Source organism: Camelus dromedarius, chromosome 36 (genome assembly GCF_036321535.1).
Source record: "Camelus dromedarius isolate mCamDro1 chromosome 36, mCamDro1.pat, whole genome shotgun sequence".
NCBI classification, from domain to species: domain Eukaryota; kingdom Metazoa; phylum Chordata; class Mammalia; order Artiodactyla; family Camelidae; genus Camelus; species Camelus dromedarius.
The window spans coordinates 9,633,585-9,652,403 of record NC_087471.1 but is presented as its reverse complement, the minus strand read 5'-3'; the positions used below and the strand labels follow the sequence as shown (position 1 = coordinate 9,652,403).

General features: G+C 41.1%; 1 protein-coding gene across 3 annotated transcripts in view; it reads left to right on the top strand.

Annotated features, from left to right (window-relative positions):
* The window catches only part of KIF13B (kinesin family member 13B), a 165,257-nt gene that overhangs the window by 131,362 nt on the left and 15,076 nt on the right, over positions 1–18,819 (top strand). For all 3 annotated transcript variants that reach the window (XM_064482496.1, XM_031442133.2, XM_064482497.1), the window contains exons 36-37: positions 4,493–4,604; positions 6,616–6,749. In XM_064482496.1, coding sequence (XP_064338566.1) covers positions 4,493–4,604; positions 6,616–6,749 — 246 coding nt within the window. The remainder of the gene's footprint in view (positions 1–4,492; positions 4,605–6,615; positions 6,750–18,819) is intronic.

Sequence of the window (18,819 nt, the reverse complement as noted above, 5' to 3'; positions counted from 1 at the left end):
ACACCACCGAAAAACTGTTGTTTTTCTTTTGAAAGTATTCTTCCTTTTGTGCCAGAAAAGGAACTTCATATCAGATTTTTAATAGTAAAATATTGATGTAATGATTGAAAATATGTGACTGTGTCCAAAAGTTAATATTATTTGTTAGAAGAAAGAAGAATAAGGGAACAGAAATTTTGTTAGCTGGGGTGTGTTTATTTGTTAGTACAGCTTTCCCCAATTTAATCGTTTTAAGCATAGATAATTCATCATCATTTACTTAAAGGAATCCCACTAGGAATGGTCATAACTGGTTGTTACATAGCACAGTCTCGTGCCTGCCTGTTTTTGAGGGAGCTTGTTTGGTTAGATGGTGCTGCCAGCTGCGGGCGGCAAGCTCTGTATCCATATCTTAACCCTTGAAGAAGTCAGAAGTGTCACATGAAATGGTCTGACATCAGGAAGTTGTTTCAGAGTAATTGGGGGGAAAAGTAGGGGTAAAGATACAAAAGATAGGCTATTTAATGATAACTTTCAAAGCTGAGTGGTATTCATTATACTAACCTTACACGACTCTATTCTTGTTAAATAGTCTACATTCTGCTTTTGTGTATGTTTGAAATTTTCCTTATAAAAACTTAAGAAGAACAATGAAGTTGATGAACAGTTAAACTCATTTTTAAGATCTAGGTTACTAGAAGTTTGCCTGAAATAATACAAACATATGTATGTATGTGTATACTACTATTTGAGGCAAACTACCGATAATCTAGACTATATATATATATATATACACACACTCGTATGTCAGTGTTTGTGGACATTTAAATTGCTCTGCAGCTCATCTGTTTACCAGGCACCTGCGGCGCCTCTGAACACACGCTGAGGACTAGTCCTCCTTGGTGCTGGTCCACTGATAGGTGTGATTAGCTCTGGGAGGCATGGGTTGTGGTTCCCTAAACAAAGCAGAGTTTTTGGAAAATTGATTGTCATTACTGTTAATTATAAATAAATGTAGGATTTTAAGGAAAATGTATTTATAAGAGAAAACATGACTTTCTGTGGTTTTTTTCTGGAAATCCATCTAATCCAAATCCTCGATCACAAGGTTTTTGAAAAAAGTGGGCAAAATTTCTTCAGCTTTTCTACCTCCCCCTAATTTCCTTATGTTTAAATGGAGAAAAATAATAGAAAATAATATCTACTTGAAAGAAAATTACTGTTTCATCCACACCAAATAAATAGAGTAAAGGAACGTAGATGCTGTAACAGAAGTATGCCTAAGGAGAGTGGGCGCCCAGAGGAGGGAGTGGACGCTCTGATAGGCATTATCTGGGGATTGAGAGAGGCTGCAGTGAGGAGGACCACCCTCCAACCCCCCACTGGTGAAAGATGATCAGGTCCCCCCAAAGGAGGAGAAAGCTTACTGTGTTCATGGCAGTATTCACAGCACCAGTAAAGCAGAGGGCATAGTGTGGGGCCGGAGAGAAGGGGCCTTTTCTCAGAAGTTCCCACTTTGTGTTACGAGGAGTTATGGGGGAGCTGGGCCACTGAAGGAGCTTTTTAAAACAGTCCACCTAAACCCCACTCGTGTTCCTGGCTGTGGTCTATAAAGTTACATTAGAATAGTGTGTATAGTAGAAATGTATACAGTTGTCAGTGCAAAAGTGTGAAAAAAAACCCTGAACTGGAGGGTGGAGAGGATAGGTGGGGGAGAAGACTCAGCAATGGGAGGGGGAGGGAGAGAGGCCGGACACACTCGGGAGGTGGCGTCCTAGAAGTCTGCGGACATGAAGAGGCTGAGCGAGGGGGAGCAGCTATTATCTCGAGTAGGGTTTTATTTCTTTGAATTTAGCCTGTTAGCACAAATAATCCCTAATAGGTATGAAGCTAGTTTAGGGACCCAAAACGAAGCTAGAGTTGTCTCTTGTATCTTCTTATTGTGGCTGATTCTGAAAGTTGATAGATGAGAAAAATATCAAAAACATCACAGATTTATCTTTTGAGATTTCAGTAGTGGAGTGTAGATTACTGTGGTAGAAGTAAAAAAAAAAAAATCCATATTCTTTCAACTCTTTGCCTTTGAGAGCTGAACTCATAAAGAGAGCAGAAAGGTCCAGCATCTAGCCAAGTCCTTTTTTTATTCACTGTCCTGAGTTCATCTCCCTCTGAAGTACCTTTAACTGGGATGTTCCTTTTTTTCTTCCCCGACATTTCAGTAAAGGGAGAATAACTCTGGAACAGCCAAGCGTGTAAAATTTATGGGAAGGGCACTACTTGCCTTGGCCCCGGGGGGCGGTGTGTGTTGCTAGACTCAGAACCCTCAGTTTTGCTTCTGGTCAGAGAATGGACACGTACTGCAGGAGAAGAATACAGTGAATGATTTCAGTGGAGTGTTTCCCCAGAGAGCCGTGGGTGTCAGAAGGAGGAGAAGTGTGAAGTGTGGTGCCCCGTGTGGTATCAGAATTTGTTGCTCCCTCGGAAGCAGAACCTGTTCTGTCCCTGAGCGATTGAAGACACTCTGTGCCCCATGTCTGATCAGTGAGACCAGGGAACACTTAGTGCCTGGGATTCCTCAAGGTTAAGGTGACAGTTAAGGGAGATGGATGAAGTGAAACGTGTCTCTGTTTTTCGTTATCCCTCAGGGCTCCCAGTGTGGCTGAGGCAGTAGGTAAGGACCGTATGCATCCTTTCTGATGGTCTCACTTGAGACATTTGAATATATGAGACAGTGAGAGTTACTGCTCCCATTCTGATTTGGGAGTAACACTGAGTGTGGGAGTGCCAGCTGGGAACAATCACCCGGGAAGCTCGCAGAGCCCCGAGTGTGCCTTGGGGAAGAGGTGACACCTACTTTATTTGCCATCAGATCACATTTTACACCAAACAGCTGAGGTGCTGACTCCACATGAGCGACCTGGTTTCCCTCAGGGACAGAGTGCTGCTGTGTCAGCTGCCAGACAAAGGGGAAGAGTCTAAAGTATGAAAAGAAACATATTCTCAAGTTGAGTAAGTTGTCTTCAAAGCAGCCTCGTGCGAGCATCCCTTGTAAACAGAGCACGAGGCTTCTCTTCCTCCGAGAAGCTCCGAGAGTGTTGGCCTCGGTGTTCAGCTGCCTGATTTGATGTCCCAGAGCGCACAGGGCTGTAGCTTCCCAGACAGAGCATTACATTTAAATGCGAAACACATTCATGAAACATGAAAATATGTAAATCAGCGTGTGATTCGTAGTAACACAAATGCTTGTACAGTGAAGGGTTTCCGAGTTCATGCTTTCCCTCATCATCTCTTCATGTCTCTTTTGTTTCCTTGCTCCCTAATTCTGTGCATCATACTATTTTTTTTTTTTTAAATCAAGGCCTGAGAGAGTTCCTAGGGAAAGTGACCTTCTCTAAGGTAAACCGGATCCAGATCACTTAGGGCTTATTGATTTTATGATCACTACTTAGGTTGCTGCTGAAAGCAGATAGGTTTCCAATACATGCCTGCGACCAGAGAGGGCTTTCTACCTCCATTCGTCCGCAGGAGCAGCAAAGAGCTTACTTTGCAGCGATCGCTGATGAAGACTCAAGTTGATCGTTAGGGTCACTCATCTGTGGAGTACTAGCTTAAACTAATGTAAAATACCGTTTTTAAACTCTAGTGAAAAAGAAGGCAGAGCGGTTATCAGAGGCTCAAAAGGGAACTAAAAGCGTTTAAAGGATTTGCATCTTATCCCCTTTGCTGGCCTTTGTACTTACAGCATGGGTTGGGGTTTATTTCTTAAAAGGATGAGACTAATGTTAAAAGTGCTTTGGTATCTCCGTGTTTATAACTCACCTCAAGTTCTAGAATGGTAAATTAATCTGTCACCTGACGGGCATTGTTCTTGGATTATGCAGTAAAACCTCTTTAATGGGAATTTATAAAAATAAGTTGAGAGTCCAGTCAGACTTGTTAATTCAGAGACTGCTGTTCTCGGGAACTTGTGATTACTTGGCTTGGGTTTACCTGGACCACATCTTTAATATTTATTAAAAATGAGAGACTTGGTAATACACTGTCCTAGAATTTTTACTTTCATGGTTGGAAAGACACACTCCAGGAGAGGACAGAAGGGGACAGGAGAGACGCCTGATGGTGTAGACTTGGTCCTGGGTTCCAGTCCCGAATCTCAAGTGAGAGAGGGTATCTTGAGGCAGAAGAGCAGAAACGGCGTAAGGAGCAGATCGTAAGGGAGGGTCTCAAAAGGACTGTCTTACTAGACCCGTATTTTATGAGAAGCAACATGACAAAGGAGAAGGAACATTAGGAGACTGTAAGTATAACTGGAGGTGATACCCAGATGTGAGGTATTATTATTGTTAGGGAAATCAGTACCACAAAGAAGAGGAAAAGTACTTAAGCGATCAGATTTATCACGTCCTGTAGTGAGAGTAAAGCTTCAGTGACGTGTAACAGCTTTGTCTTCAATACCTTTAGATTTTTTTGTTAATTGACACGAATCAAAATGACTGATTTTCGTCCTTATTAGGGCCGGTGGGAAAGTCAGCAGGATGTATCGCAAACTGGAGTTTCTAGAGGAATAGCTCCGGCTGCCCCTTCCCTCCCTGGTTGTCCGCAAAATAACCATTCTCCCGATCCGGGTAAGTTACATTTTCATTTTTCAATCACTGTCATGAAATTTGAGCATCTTTCAGAAGTAGTTTAAATTAAGATTTTTCTGTCAGTAATAACTATCTGACTAGTTAATGCCAGTCTGAATTTTTCCCTTTCTTATCTTGATGTGTTGAGTCATTCTGAGTTCTGTTTGTTTTTAATGGAGGTGCTGGGGATTGAACCCAGGACCTCGTGCATGCTAACTAAGCAAGCGCTCTACCACTGAGCTATACCCACACCTGCCTACATTGAGGGGTTTTGTTTTGGTAACAGGCATTTTAATAAGTAATAAAGGGAACCTTTTGACCAGGGAGAGACTAGTCTAAGATTTTCTCGTAGAATTCTGAATTTCCCCATCTTGTTATGATGAAAAGAATTAAAGATTTAATCCCATCCAAATTGGAAGAGAAGAGGTAAAATTGTCACTATCTGCAGATAACATGATACTGTATTATAGAAAACCCTAAAGGCTGCACACAAAAACTACTAGAGTTGATAAAATAATTCGGCAAGGTAGCAGGATACAAGATTAACATGCAGATATCAGTTGCATTTCTTTACACTAATGATGAAATACCAGAAAAGGAAAGAAACTATCCCTTTTAAAATCGCATCCAAAAAGATAAAATACTTAGGAATGAATCTGAGCAAGGAAGTGAAAGACTTGTACGTGGAGAACTACAAAACATTGACGAAGGAAATCAAAGATGACTTGACTGGAAGGATAGCCCATGTTCTCGGAATGGGGGGACTAGTCCTGTTAAAGCGGCCACACTACCCAAAGCAACCTTCAGATTTAATGCGATCCCTGTCAAGTTACCCAGGACATTTTTCACAGATTTAGAGCAAGAATATATGAATGGGTGGTTTTATGTATTTCCTTTGGGATATACATCGTGTCTGACTGTCTCTCTCTTTGTGATGAATGCAGCCTTTGGTTGATTATTGGCTAGATAGTCATTTAATTAGGGTCATCCTCACTTGAGAATGTTAGTTTAATGGCATGTAGAACTTTGTCCTAATTTTTTCTCAGCATTTAGATGATATCTTCCAGCTCTTTATTCATCTTAAGTTTGTTTTTTTCTCTGTTTGTCTTTTCGTTTTGGTTTCTCTTATCCCTATTTTTGCTTTTTTATAAATTGTTTGACTTTTCTGAACTCAGTTTTGACAGATCTCTTGGCAAATAGCAATATTTCTTTTCTTTATTTTTAGTGATTGTGCTCATGATTAAAAATTTACTTGCATAACTTTTCATAGTTTAGAGTTAATATACTGTATGGAAAGTGTAAAGCCTTAGAACTGTACAGGTCCACGTACCAGCGTGGTTGGTACGTGGTCATCTTAAGAGTCATCTCAGGGGCCAGTGTGGAGTCAAGGGGGCTGGCAGTGTGTTTCTCTTCTGACTTGCTTGTCTTAAGTGTGATTGGGATACAGTTTTTTTTTTTTTATCATTTATGAATTGGATTAGATTCTCCTGAAATTTTAGTTTTATTCACTAAGAGGAAAGAAGTCTTCTTATATCATAGGCGTTGTCTGCACGTCTGACCCTAGCCTTTGGTAATTAAGAGCAGGTAAGAACATGGTTGGTTCAGGGCATCTGTCCCTCTCTTGTAAAAACAACCCAAACACCACTGTCTTCCTAGAAGGTCAGTTTCATCACCTTCATTCAGTAAATAGCATGAAAAATGAGTAAGATATAGTCCTTGGCTTGAAGAGTTTAAAGTCCAGACGGAGAGCGATACACGTCTGTCATTGGCTATGTGATTTAAAGATGAAAAGCCCCGTTTTATTCTAGGGCTGAAGTCAGTACTTGACTAGTTAGTGACAAGGACTGGGGCTGGGGCATCCTCCAGATGTAATAGGAATGCTGGGTATTAGAGCATTTTAAGAGTTGCCCAGTTGCTGCTATTTAATTGGAAAAGCAACCACCATTGTGTTTGAGGGTATCTGTAATGTTAGGTTTTTTAAAATCTCTTTTCCTTTCAATATTTTTGGCAGGACTTGGTAGCCTCGCCGCCTCCTACTTGAACCCAGTAAGATCCTTTGTGCCGCAGATGCCGAAGCTGCTGAAGTCTCTCTTCCCCGTCCGCGACGAGAAAAGGGGCAAGCAGCCGTCCGCCCGTGCGCATCAGGTAAGAGCGCGCTCCTGGAGGGCTGCTGGCCCTGCGATGCTCTGTGCTGCGCTGAAGCTGGAGGGGAGAGGACGGGGGATGGCAAGGGCAGGGCCGTCGGAACTGGGCTTTCAGACCTGGTAGAGCTCAGATGATTTCCCTGCCCCTCCCATCGGAGATCACAGAGCTGTTTAAACTTGTCCACACTCTCAGTCCTTTTTGCTTTTAAAAAAATGCCAAGTACGCTACTAATGTGATTTATGGTAATATCACTTAGAGCAACAATAGTAAAATTTATGAAGTGCACTTAGAGTTGTTTGTGTTTTGCCAAACAGAAAATGTAATTCTATTTTTAATTCTTGATTTCATTTCTTATTCCAAACAATTTTACATCATCCCTGTCCTTGCCTCTCAACCTCTTTCTCCTCTACTGTGGTTTACTTGTTTTATGACTTAAATATTAAAAGTGATCACTTGTTTCCCTTTTTCCTTAGAAGTCTCTACCCAGCCTTAGAATAAGTTTTAGAGAAAATGTTAAAGGGTTTTTCCAAGTAATCAGGAAACTGCTTTTATGTGATGGTGAATGGGGTGCCTGTTAGAAATGCAATTTCTAGTTTTATATGGGTGTGAATTCAGCAGAAAATGATGAATGAGGATTTATTTATACTCCTTCAAAAACACATACAGTGCAAGTTCAGTTGTTGAAATAGGTCTTTTGACATCAGCTTCTGCAGTCCCTTAAACATTCAGGTTGCAGAAATGTGGGCAAGTCCTTGTCTGAATCCTTAACTATTTAAAAGAATTTTCTAAGATTCTGAGTGCATGCCCAAGGGTGATGGTGTTAGTTTTGTAAGGCTGCTGTGCAGATACATAATTTTTCAATCTAGCATTGTATGAGCATGTATATAAGCACAGATGTACACATATTGGATGAAAAAATTAAACATCAAGATTTAGTGAATGTTTAAATTTGCGCCCGTCACAAGTGCTTGACAGTTATCAAAAGGAATCTGTGATGGTGAGAGCTAGAGGAAACAGCAAGACTAATGCCTGCTGGGCGTCAGGGTGGGCAAAAAGGATTTTTCCAAGAGTTAGTTATTGCATATGTTATTCTATTCTAAACTTCTGCATTGCTGTTTCACAGAGTATGAGTCATGGACTGTTTGTGTCAGAATTTCCATGGTAGCTTTTAAGAAAGGTAGCTTAACAGGACTACAGTTTGACCTTTGACCCATACCTCACCTGAGGGCACCTTCTAACCTGCATTTATAAATACCCAGGGTGACTCTTACTCACATTAAAGTTTGGTATTCACCAGTTTTCAACTGCTATTTGGTGAGGACAGGATTACATAAACTGGAGGAAATTGGAGTGGCATTAGAAATCATCAAATCAGACTACTGTGGTTACAGTTATTTTTTAAAGCTACCTTAAGCTTTTGATGTAGGAAGTCAGGTCACCTGCTACAGTAAGAAATTATTTTTACTCTCTTGCCAGTGAGTAACTGGTTCTTCTGGATCTGAGAGGGACAGCAATGGTTTAGAAAGAAATCTAGTGATTGGCGGGTTGGTGGAGAGAAATCTAGTGCAGTCTGTACAGTTTAAATAAGAGAGGTAATCTTGAAACATTTTGAAGCTATCTTAAGTAATATTTGTTCATTCAGTTTACTTTTTATAAGCATGTATGTGTTAAGGTGTTGGAGGAAGTGGCTGTAAATGTTTTGTATTTCCTAAATAAATGAAAGTATAAGTATAAAGATGGCCTTAACGAATTTGTCCCCAGTAGTGGAGCTTAAAGTGTTCCGACTGGTTTGCAATACCCCTGCAACACTGGAGGACCTTTTCTCAAGGTCACCAGAGCTCTGTCTTGCCGGTATCTCCTTCCTCGTCTGATTGGATGGTCATGCAGGAAGCATTTTCATCTTTGGGCTTCAGCCCTGAGCCGTTTGCCTGGCATGCTTTCTGTTGACTGCTCAGTGCTTCTCACTTGCCTTTTCTGGGACCACTTATTCCATCAGGCCGCTAGTGTTCAGGTGCCCCAGAGCCCCAGCCTGGCCCTCTTTCCGTGGGTAATCTCATCAGTTCTGTGGCTTTAACTGTTTATGCCTTGACAGTGCTCCCGTTTCTGTCTCCAGCCCAGTCTTTGCCGCTGACCTCTGGCCTCTTGGAGCTAAGTGGCCTTTCAGCTTTTCCACTTACACACTTTACAAGCAGACGTTCACGCTTTACAAGTCCGAAGCATTTCTGTTGGTTTCAGCTCACAAATCTGTTTCCTCCTGACACACAGAAATTCATGCCCACCTCGTGTATAGCGCAAATGCCCAACTAGGTGCTTCACCTCACAAATAGTCCATCAGTAAAATTCTGTAGGTACCACTTTGAGTCCGGTGATGTCTGTCTGCATTTCTCCTCACTCCTGTGTGCCGTCATGACGTGCCTTGGCTGTAGCAGCAGCCGGCCGAATGGTCCCACTGACGCTTCTGGCCTCATAGTCTGTCACTCACAGAGTAGCCAGAGTGGTCTTCCAAGGCCTTACATGAGTTCATGGCTTGCAAATTTGCACTGCTTCTCACTGAAACTGAACAGAAGCTAAACTCCTGACTGTGGCTTACAGCGTCCCACGTGATCCAGTCCCCGCGCTTCATCTTTGCTCCCTTTGTTTCCTCCTGTGTTCGGCGCTGAGCCGCGCTGGCCTTTCTGCTGCTGCTGTTGACCTCATGAACGTACGATGCCCCTTTCAGTCTCAGGAGTGTCTCTACTTGCTTTTCCTTCTGTCTGGAATGTTCTTTACCAAAGTCTTTGCATGGCTGCTGGGTTTCCAGTAGGCTGGCCTTCTACTAGGATGGAAAAGAAAGGCCTCTCCTAGGAGGTATGTTAGAGTTTAGAGTGGCCTGGACCAGCCAAGCTAAAACCAGACCCTCCCCCATCCACAATACACTATATTACCTTATTTAATCTTTTCTCTGGGAGTCATTATGTTTATGTGTTTATTGGCTATCTCCCGTCTGGGATGTAGTCCTGAGAGCGGCGGCATACTCGGTGCAGAATTTGTGCTGGTTGTCATACTATCTGTATGACATGCATACAGATAGTAATACTGGGTGGTTTGTGTGTCCCAAGTGCCATCCAGTGGCGTAAAGGACTATGGTTACAGTTTAGAGGTGAGGGAGTCACATCTGAGTGGGGACTAGAGGTATCAAGACATATTTATGAAGTTTCTTTCCTAGATGGATTCCAGTTCCACTAAAGAACTATTCTTAAAGGAGGGAAAAGCTTGAGCTCATCATTTTGGATTTCGGTGATCAAAGATGCTTGTGTGCTTCTCATTTTCACTGTCTCTGCTAAGCTTTAAGAGAAGTGAAGTCTAATTTTAAGTGACCATGCCAGCATAGAGGTTTCCCTCACTAGGGCCACTTTAAATGTGGTTTAAGTTGTTACCACCTGAATGATGGTTTATCCTTAGAGATGGAGCACTTTAGTGACGCCAGAATTTCAGAGTAACAGCAACAAGAACAGTGCTGTGTTGGCTGGGCTTCTGTAGTGTTTCCCTTTTTTTTTTTTTTAATAGTAACCTTCACTATAATGACTTCCTATTCACATGGAGATCAGATTTGATACCTAAAAGTTGAGGTTCTTACTTTTTTGATACTTTGTCCTACCCCTCCTGTGGAACCTCCAAATCCCCCAGGAGAAAGCTCGGCTCATTTCCACCCACTCTTTGCCTGTTTTTTCCCTGCTATTGCCCAGGAGTTAAAGGGAGGGGAGGGCAGGGTTCTGTGCTCTCTTAGGCTTTCTCCAGACCTAACAGCTAAAGATGAGTCCACTGTATCTCCTGTAATAAATGCCTCCTCATTCTTCAGTTGTCTTCTTAAAGTGGGGAACCCAGAGGTGGCCTGATAATCCCTGTGCTTGAAGAGTACAGCTTGTAGCTTCCTCTTCTGAATAATGTACTTCTACCAAAACGGCATGTGATCACACTTTATAAGAAGTCAAGTATTTGTAGTTCTTTGTGCTTCTAGTCAGTTAACATTCCCTTTTTTTTTGGTTTGCTTGCTTATTTGTTTACACTCTTGTCAGTGCACTTTTCTTGTATTACCATGTTGTTTAGTTGAAGCATACAGATACTTAAATCAGGATTTTTAGGTCCATTTCTAAAATTTTTCATCTTGATTTTGTTTTAACATTCCCACTATAGCAAGATATATTTTGAATAATTATTTTAAAAATACATTTGTTCTAATTATCATCTGCAAACTTTTTAAGGGCATAGTCTGCATCTGAGTCATGAAATATCGAATATTAGGGCATAAGAGAGAACTCTGTCTTATGCAACTAGAGGTTGTTCCTCAAGTCCCAGAGTGACAGGTGAACACATTGCAGCTCTCCATTTTCAGTCACTACCATCTCCAGTCCACACTTCCCCTTCTCTCTACCAAATAGACTATGGGAGACTTTGTTAGATGCATCACGGAAATAGAGAGACACCACGCCTTCCTCTGTATCTCCAGTCTAGTAAGCGTAGGATGAAAATCCATTCTGACGAGCATTCCTAGTCCACCCTGTCCTCTGGCTTTGCTATACCCTCGTGTGAGTGTCCAGTGGTACGACTTACCGAGAGTGTAATACCCTGAGCCTTGCTCTCTGTTTTGATTCTGGTTTTTATTTGCTGCTAGTGCCTTAGTACACTGATTTCAATGGCCTCTATAAATAGTCATTAAATCGTCAATACCAGACTAAAAAAGTTACATAGGTTTTAGAGTAACATAAAGATAGAACCCAGAAAATTAGAAATCAGCACACATGCTTAAAAGGAATCTGGATCAATTCTACACAGTATAGGAAGGGATAAATATCAATACTAATATTGCATAAAACTTAAGAGACAATAAACAGATGGTAACCCTGCTTAAGATTTATAATGTGAGATGACACAAAAAACTAAACAGAAACCCCCAAATGGGTCAGCAGAGAAGGGACCTGGTAACTCAGCAGGCATGTACTAAGATAAGCACGCTCTTATTTCGACCCCGCCCCCAACTTTCTCTTTTCATCATTTTCAAAGCTGTTTCTCTCCCCATTTCCCACCTAACTGTGATGACAGATCTTAAAACTTCTTCCTTTTTATGCTTTCTGTCCCAGGTTAGTTTGGGGACTTTAACTCCTTCTCTGAAACAGTCACAGTAACGAAGCCCTCACACCAGCCTGCCTGACCACCGCGCCTGCGTTCTCTCCGGCATCATTAGACGACACTTGGATCGTTGCACTTAGTTCTGAATATGTTACTACCAGACATCCATTGACCAACTGGAATTATTTCAGAGAATAATACCAGAAATGATTTATGAGGAAGGATTAAAGGAGTTATTTATAGCGTGACCAAACAATGACTAAGAGGGCTGACTGTGTAAGCGTTCAGGGGATATCGGCACCAAAGGCGGGAGGAGTTGTGTGAGGATGGTGCCAGTAAAGCGGCAGGATGAAAGGCACAGAACGACACAAGTGAGGTGAACCAGGACGGTCACAGCTGTGAACGAGGAGAGTGATTTGTAGACAGCAGGGCGCGCTCCAAAAAACTCATGGATTTCTGTTACTTTCTATTTTTGAAAAATAAGACAATTCTGAGAATATAAAATTACTCCCGATAAGAACCGAGGAATGGAATGGGTCCTGTTTCTACCAGTCATCCCGCGTATTTTCTTTGTTAGATTAGGTGGAAGAGAGGCAGAAGTTGTGTAATGAAGGAATGATTATTATATTAAAAAAAAAGTACTTTTAATCAGAGTGTCCTTGACATTTTCAAACAAGAGTGTTCAGTTCCCTCCCTCATGCAAAGATACAAACACAGAACCATAGTGAGACTCTAATGAAAAGATTAACGTTTATTAACTTGTTCTTTGGAATCAGCAGGTTCTCAGATCAAGATTCTATAATTTGGAGGGACATATTTCATTCTTTGAAAAGATGCATAGATCTTTTCTTGTAAGATAGAAGTTGACAGTTGATCCTGAATAAAAAAAATCTAAAGAAAGAAAAAGATTTAAAGAAGTCTTTTAAAACAAAGATACTTGTATTTTACAAAGTCATATGGCTTGAACATATTCATAAAGACTTATGTTTCTCATTTTTATGGAGATTTGCTTTTGTTTGTAATCAATTTCTGAGTTCCAGAAATGCAAAAGATACAGCACTGAAAGAGGTGGCAGCTGACAAAGGTGCTGTCTTTGACCTTCTGATGCAAGTTTAGTAACTAATCTGGAAAATAATGAACTGCAATTAATGAAATCTGTACTCATATTCAAGTGTGTTTCTCAGACAGCACATGAAATAATTGAAAGAACTTCCTGCTCTCTAATTAGTTAGATTGAATTAATTTGGCATAATAGCTTTTTCCATGTATCTAGAAGTTTGTGTTCAGATGAAGCTATTTATGTACTTCAAACTTTCGTTCTCCCAATGGCGTCTTTGGTTGATTCTGGGGAATTGAAGAGTTAACGCTCCCATTTAATTTCCACCATCAGAAACACAGTCACGTTTCCGGCCGTTTTTTAATTTAATGTCTGCTCTCCTTTGTGTTCTGTGCTTTGCTTAGGGGCTGCCTTGCCGACCACGGGGATGTTTCTTTCCAGTTTCAACACGGCTTCCGCTGTGTTTGGTGGACAAATCCTTGAGTAGAGAAAGGAGCCTGTGCATCTCTGGTCTAGTTGAAAAGATGCTATGTTCTTCCAGCTTTCATGTATAAAATGGGAAGAAACACAGCGACTGGTTCTTCCCTTGTGCACTGAGATCCTGTTTTAGGCTATTCCTACTTGGGCTCCTTTGATGAAACGAGCCATATAAATGCTTATCCTGGTTTCTTAAAGATTCATCATCTCAACTAACTAAGGAAAAGGGAGCTACACCTTGTTTTCTAGCCTTGACTTTTCCTTAGTTATTCAGGTTATTTTTAAAGGTTCTTTCCCCCTGTAGTTTATATTTGGATGTGGCATGCTGTATTCCTTACTCTTGAATTAACAAAGGGAAGTTTGCACAGCCCTTCTGGAGTACAGACTTTCTAAAAAACAAAATCAAGGCAAGTGATTTCTGTTTGGTTGCTTTGGGGATGAATTCTTCGGCATTCCTACTACTGTTATGAGACACTTACCTCTGTTTTGTTTTTCAAAATTGTAACATCCTGCTGTCTGCCTTTGCCCCAGAAATGTATAGCTACTGACACACACAAGTTGACAAGTTGTCTTCAGAATCAGGGTTAGTAGTTGATCTGAAAAATAATGAAAAGAAGACAGTTTCTGAGGCAGTATAGGAGTTGACTGAAGAGACCTCAGTCTGCAGGTCATTTCTCAGACATCAGCATCATATACTTTTGTATGATTCATTAGACTGGGGGTTGGCAAACACTTTTGGTAAAGGGCCAGGTAGTATTATTTTAGGCTCTTCAGTTGCTGTCAGAACTAGTTGTAGACAATACTAAACAAGGGGTCTGGTTTTGTTCCAGTAAAACTTTATTTATAACCCTGAAATTTGAATTTCATGTAATTGTTACAAGTCACAAAGTATTCTTTTATTTCAACAATTTCAAAATGTAAAAACCATTCTTAGCTTACAGGGCACACCAAGCTGGGGATGGTCTAGATTTATACCCTGTTTTAAAATTTTCAGATTAACAGCCATTCTGTGTTTCAAGTAAAAATCCTTCATCCTTCATGGATACTTGAAAAAATAAGTGGATGCAGTGAATATTACACTCTCTTTTTTAAAAATATAAATTGTTTTCTCACATAAATACTTAAGTAAGTTTTAACAATTTTGTAGAAGTTTAAAAAGTAAATAGCTAAATCTTAAAAAATAGGAAACTCTCCTGACAACTTCAGAAATACTAGTATTTAAATTTTTCTATATCTAGGACCTCAAGTAAGTTGCACTAACGCATATATAATAGGGTGACATAAAAGGTCTATTTGGGTGGGCAGAATTTTTTCAGTTTTATAAGCTGATGAAATAATTTACTTGCTGGTAGAAGAAATGGGCCTTTTAGTTGCTTTGTGTAATTAAAATTAAATAGGAATATCGGGTATTAGACCCTGGTGCTTATTTCTGAGGAGTAGAGGAGCTCTATTCAGTTTTGCACACATGTATCCCCAGTTCCTGGCACAGCCTTTACAATGTAGTAGGCATCTGGTACACATTTGTGAATGGCTAAATTAATAAAATCTCAGGGTCTTTCTTTGAAAGAAAATAGAATTAATATTGTGTCCTGGATGGCTTTGGAACTGATAAACACAAGTATAGAAACTTTCAGTTTTCCTTTAGATTAGATAGGATTGTTGATTGATTAAAAATGTGCTGATAGGAAGCCAACCTGGAAATACCTTGGAAGACAGGGCACAAAATTGCAATGATTAGGATTACCACGATACTTTAAAAATATACTGAGTACTGACTGTGTGCCAGGGATTTTATATGCATCAGCTCAACAGCAGTGCTGAGGCAGATCAGCACGTCTGATGGAAGTATAATAGGAGCCACATGTGTCATTTAAGATGTTCTAGTAGTCACCTTTTAAAAAGTAAAAAGAAACAGGTCAAATTAATTTCAGTAAAATAATTTACCTGATAACTCTATATATCCATTTCAACCTGTAATCAATATAAAAGACTTACTGAGGTGTCCCCATCTTTTTTTTCTGTATAGTCCTCAAAATCAGGTGTGCATTTTACATTTCTAACTCATCGCAATTCAGATACTGAATTTTCTTTGGAAATTCTTGAACTGCGTTTAGAGTTCGTAACACTGAAAAAATAGATCCTCGTGCCCAAGTTGTTCCCAACATACTTAAAGAAAGGCACTTTAACTTTTAAATTTACATACTATTAATTAAAATTAATTAAGTAAAAAATTCACTTCCTCAGTCACAGCAGCTGCATTATCAAGTGCTCAGAAGTGACGTGTGGCTGGGGCCCCCATGCTGGACAACACGGAGTTTGATGCTGAGGAAAGTGAGACTCAGGTTGGTTTAGCACCATGTCTGAGGTTACAGCGCCTCGTGAGTAGCCATACTGGGGTTTATATTCAAGAAGAAAAATTTAATGTACAATTGTGATCTTAAGAGATTTCACTGCATTTGATTTAAAATAGTGGTTGTATTTGTAGAATGAATGAATCTATAAAGTATTTGAAGGAGGAACTGATCACGCCATGGAAAACACTGAGTAGGATCTATCCATATTTCCTTTTTTACCTATTCCCTTTAAAAAAAAAGTTATCTCTAGGCAATGAGGAATCATTGACAACTTTAGAGCTAGAGAGTGACGTGGTCAGATTTGTATCTCAGAAAGCTCCTCGGACTGCAGTTTGGGAGGTGGATAGAACTGGAAGAATGTGTTCAAGTGTGCGTACAAACCTGCATTATTGGTCAGGAAAATGAAGTCACCTTCCTATGCTTGACACACTGACACTTTAATGTCACTGATTGAAAGGAGCATGTGGCAGGTCGGGTAGCAGTGTCTCTGGCAGAGACCAGCTGGTGACCACCTGCCATCCTCCCTGGGTAGCATTGCTTAGAGAATTCATGTGGGCTGGGTCACCGCCTTCCAGATGTGCCACCCCAGGGGTGATGCGGTTTACACAAAGGACTGAGGGATCGATTGGAATGCTGAGTCACTCATTTAAACTAAGAAATGTAACTGCCAGGTGAATAGAAGTGCTGGCATGGTGACGGCCAGCATCGTCTTATCCAGACTCCCCTGGAAAGCCGGAGTGTAGATTCTTTAGGCTGCTGTGAGCCCTGGGGGGGGGGGGGGGCTGTGTGGGCCGGGCACTAAGGTGTCACCCGGTCCCTGCGCCAGTGCTGGGGGCATGGCCAGCCTTCCCCCTGAGGCCCCCAGTTCCCATTCATCTAGCCTCTGATGAATGTAACCTTTAAGAATTTGTATTGGTTAGGCTATGGCTGATTTTTGGTCTTTAGGTAATTGTATGTGTCTGATTTTATCTAATGTTTATACTTTTATCAGGACATACTCAAAGATGAGGAAGTATTTTGTTCATGTGCACTGTCCTGCTTGGTGGTGGTCTTGTGTTTTTCCCACTTCAGCAGCATGAAAATCAAAGGATGACTGGCTAACAGGCATTTAGAGCAAAAATAAATGTTACATCTCTTGGTGTATTTTCCTGTGCTTGAATATAAGTGATTGGCTAGAGTTTCGGGTTTTTTGGTTTTTTTTTTTTAAGACTTAGATCATATTCATTTAGGAACCATTAGAAAGTGACATTAAAGAACTTACCAAATTCAGGGTAAAGGGTGATTATTAGGAAAGGTTCATTTTCAAATAAGAAAAAGTCATCAGAAAATGCAGTGTTTTTGAACAGAGTTTTTTTTCTGTGCTTCAACAGATATCTCTTCTCCCCTCTACCTGCCCCATGCCCAAATTCTGGAATGTCTGTTCTTTTCCAGATTCTATCTAACTGTATAAATTGGCCTTCACATGACTGAAGTAGTTCATTTATTCACTTATTTGTTTATTCGTTCAATAAACATTAAGTTCCTGTTTAATGGATGAGATGAATGGGACATGATCCCTACCCTGCAGAGAGCTTGCTGTTGGGAGGGGCTCCCATAGAGACAGGTCGGCAGAGAAACAGGACGATGTTATTGGCGCTGTAGTGTGTGTGTTGGAGGTGATACAGTGAGGCAGTGGGCATTTCTGCCTGCAGTTTCAGAGAGAGTAGATCATGCTGGAGCTGAGAGCAAAAGGTAACTAGGTGTTCGCCAGGTGGACGGTGATTTCCTGGGGGAAGGACAGCACAGGGAAGGTTCTGGCAAAGCACTGTCTTCAACTCACAGCTGGTTAGCCTCAGGAGCAGGGGAAGGGTGCAGGTGAGGTTCTATCCTGTTATGCCAAGGAGTTAAAACTTTATTCTAGGCAAAGAGGTCTCCAAATTAGCTTTACTGCCCAATTATGAAATTCTGGGCTAATCTGCTATGTTTTCATCCAGGTGGCATGTGAGAGCGAGGGGTTAATAATGACAAGATACCGTATGAGGAGTGACCATCATCTGTTCCCTGAAACACTTCTGATCAAGGGTCCTAGTGGACCCTCTGCTTGTCCACTAGGTTTTAGTCATGCTCAGGAGACAGTGTGTTCTTGGGTTCAGCTGGCCTCGAGGACATAGCCCCTTTCCATCCCTGCCACTGACTCCCTGGGCAGCCTGTATGCATTTAGCCATTAGGTAAATGCTTCTGAGTCTTGGTTTCTGTAGTGTGAAATGTGGATAATTATACTTATATCTGCGTGCCTCATGGGACTTCTCCTTAATATTTATAGCTGCAAAATACTTTGCAGTCATTTTTATTAATAGTTACCAGATGTGTCGTAAGGATTAATGAACTTATGATCTGAAATGTTTTGAGCTCTTGAAATAGGAGGCAACCGCCTGCACAAGGGATATATAAAAGAGCATTAAGATGCAAACAATACCATTTGGAAATTTGAGCTGTTACATGTGAAGGACAAATGACACACTGAAGATTTCAGTACACTTTTTAGGTATTTTTGGTACCCTTGCTAAATAAGGTTGCTGAATTCACCACAGGCCATTGCCAAATACAGAAAGCTGGTACCCCCCGCCCCAAACCTCTCACCGTCCCCTTCTTCGCGGGCACCGTCTTGAAAGATGCCCTGCCAGCCTTCCCTGCGTGGTGTCCAGGTGTTCAGTATTCTCTTTCACGTCTAGATTTTCATCTCTATTTCCTCTGCCTCTTGCCATCCAGGTTCAGGCTCTTGTATTACTGGCTCTCCACTAAACCATCGCAGCAGCTGCTTAATTGAACTCTCCAAGTTTTCTCTCTCCCCTATTTAGGGATTAATCATTTGTAAGCCTAGTTCTTATTGCCGCTTCATTCAGTATTTCGATAGCTCTTTACTGCCTGTGAAAATCCACCATCAGCCTATCCACGAAGGCCTTCTCTGCATGCCCCCGCCTTGCTGGTCAGTCTAGATCACTCTGCCTCTCCCAAGACCTCTTGGAAGGTTGAGTTGCTTTCTCGAGCAGGAAAGTAGAGGAGGGAACACATCAGACTCAAATGGCTGCCTTCCTTC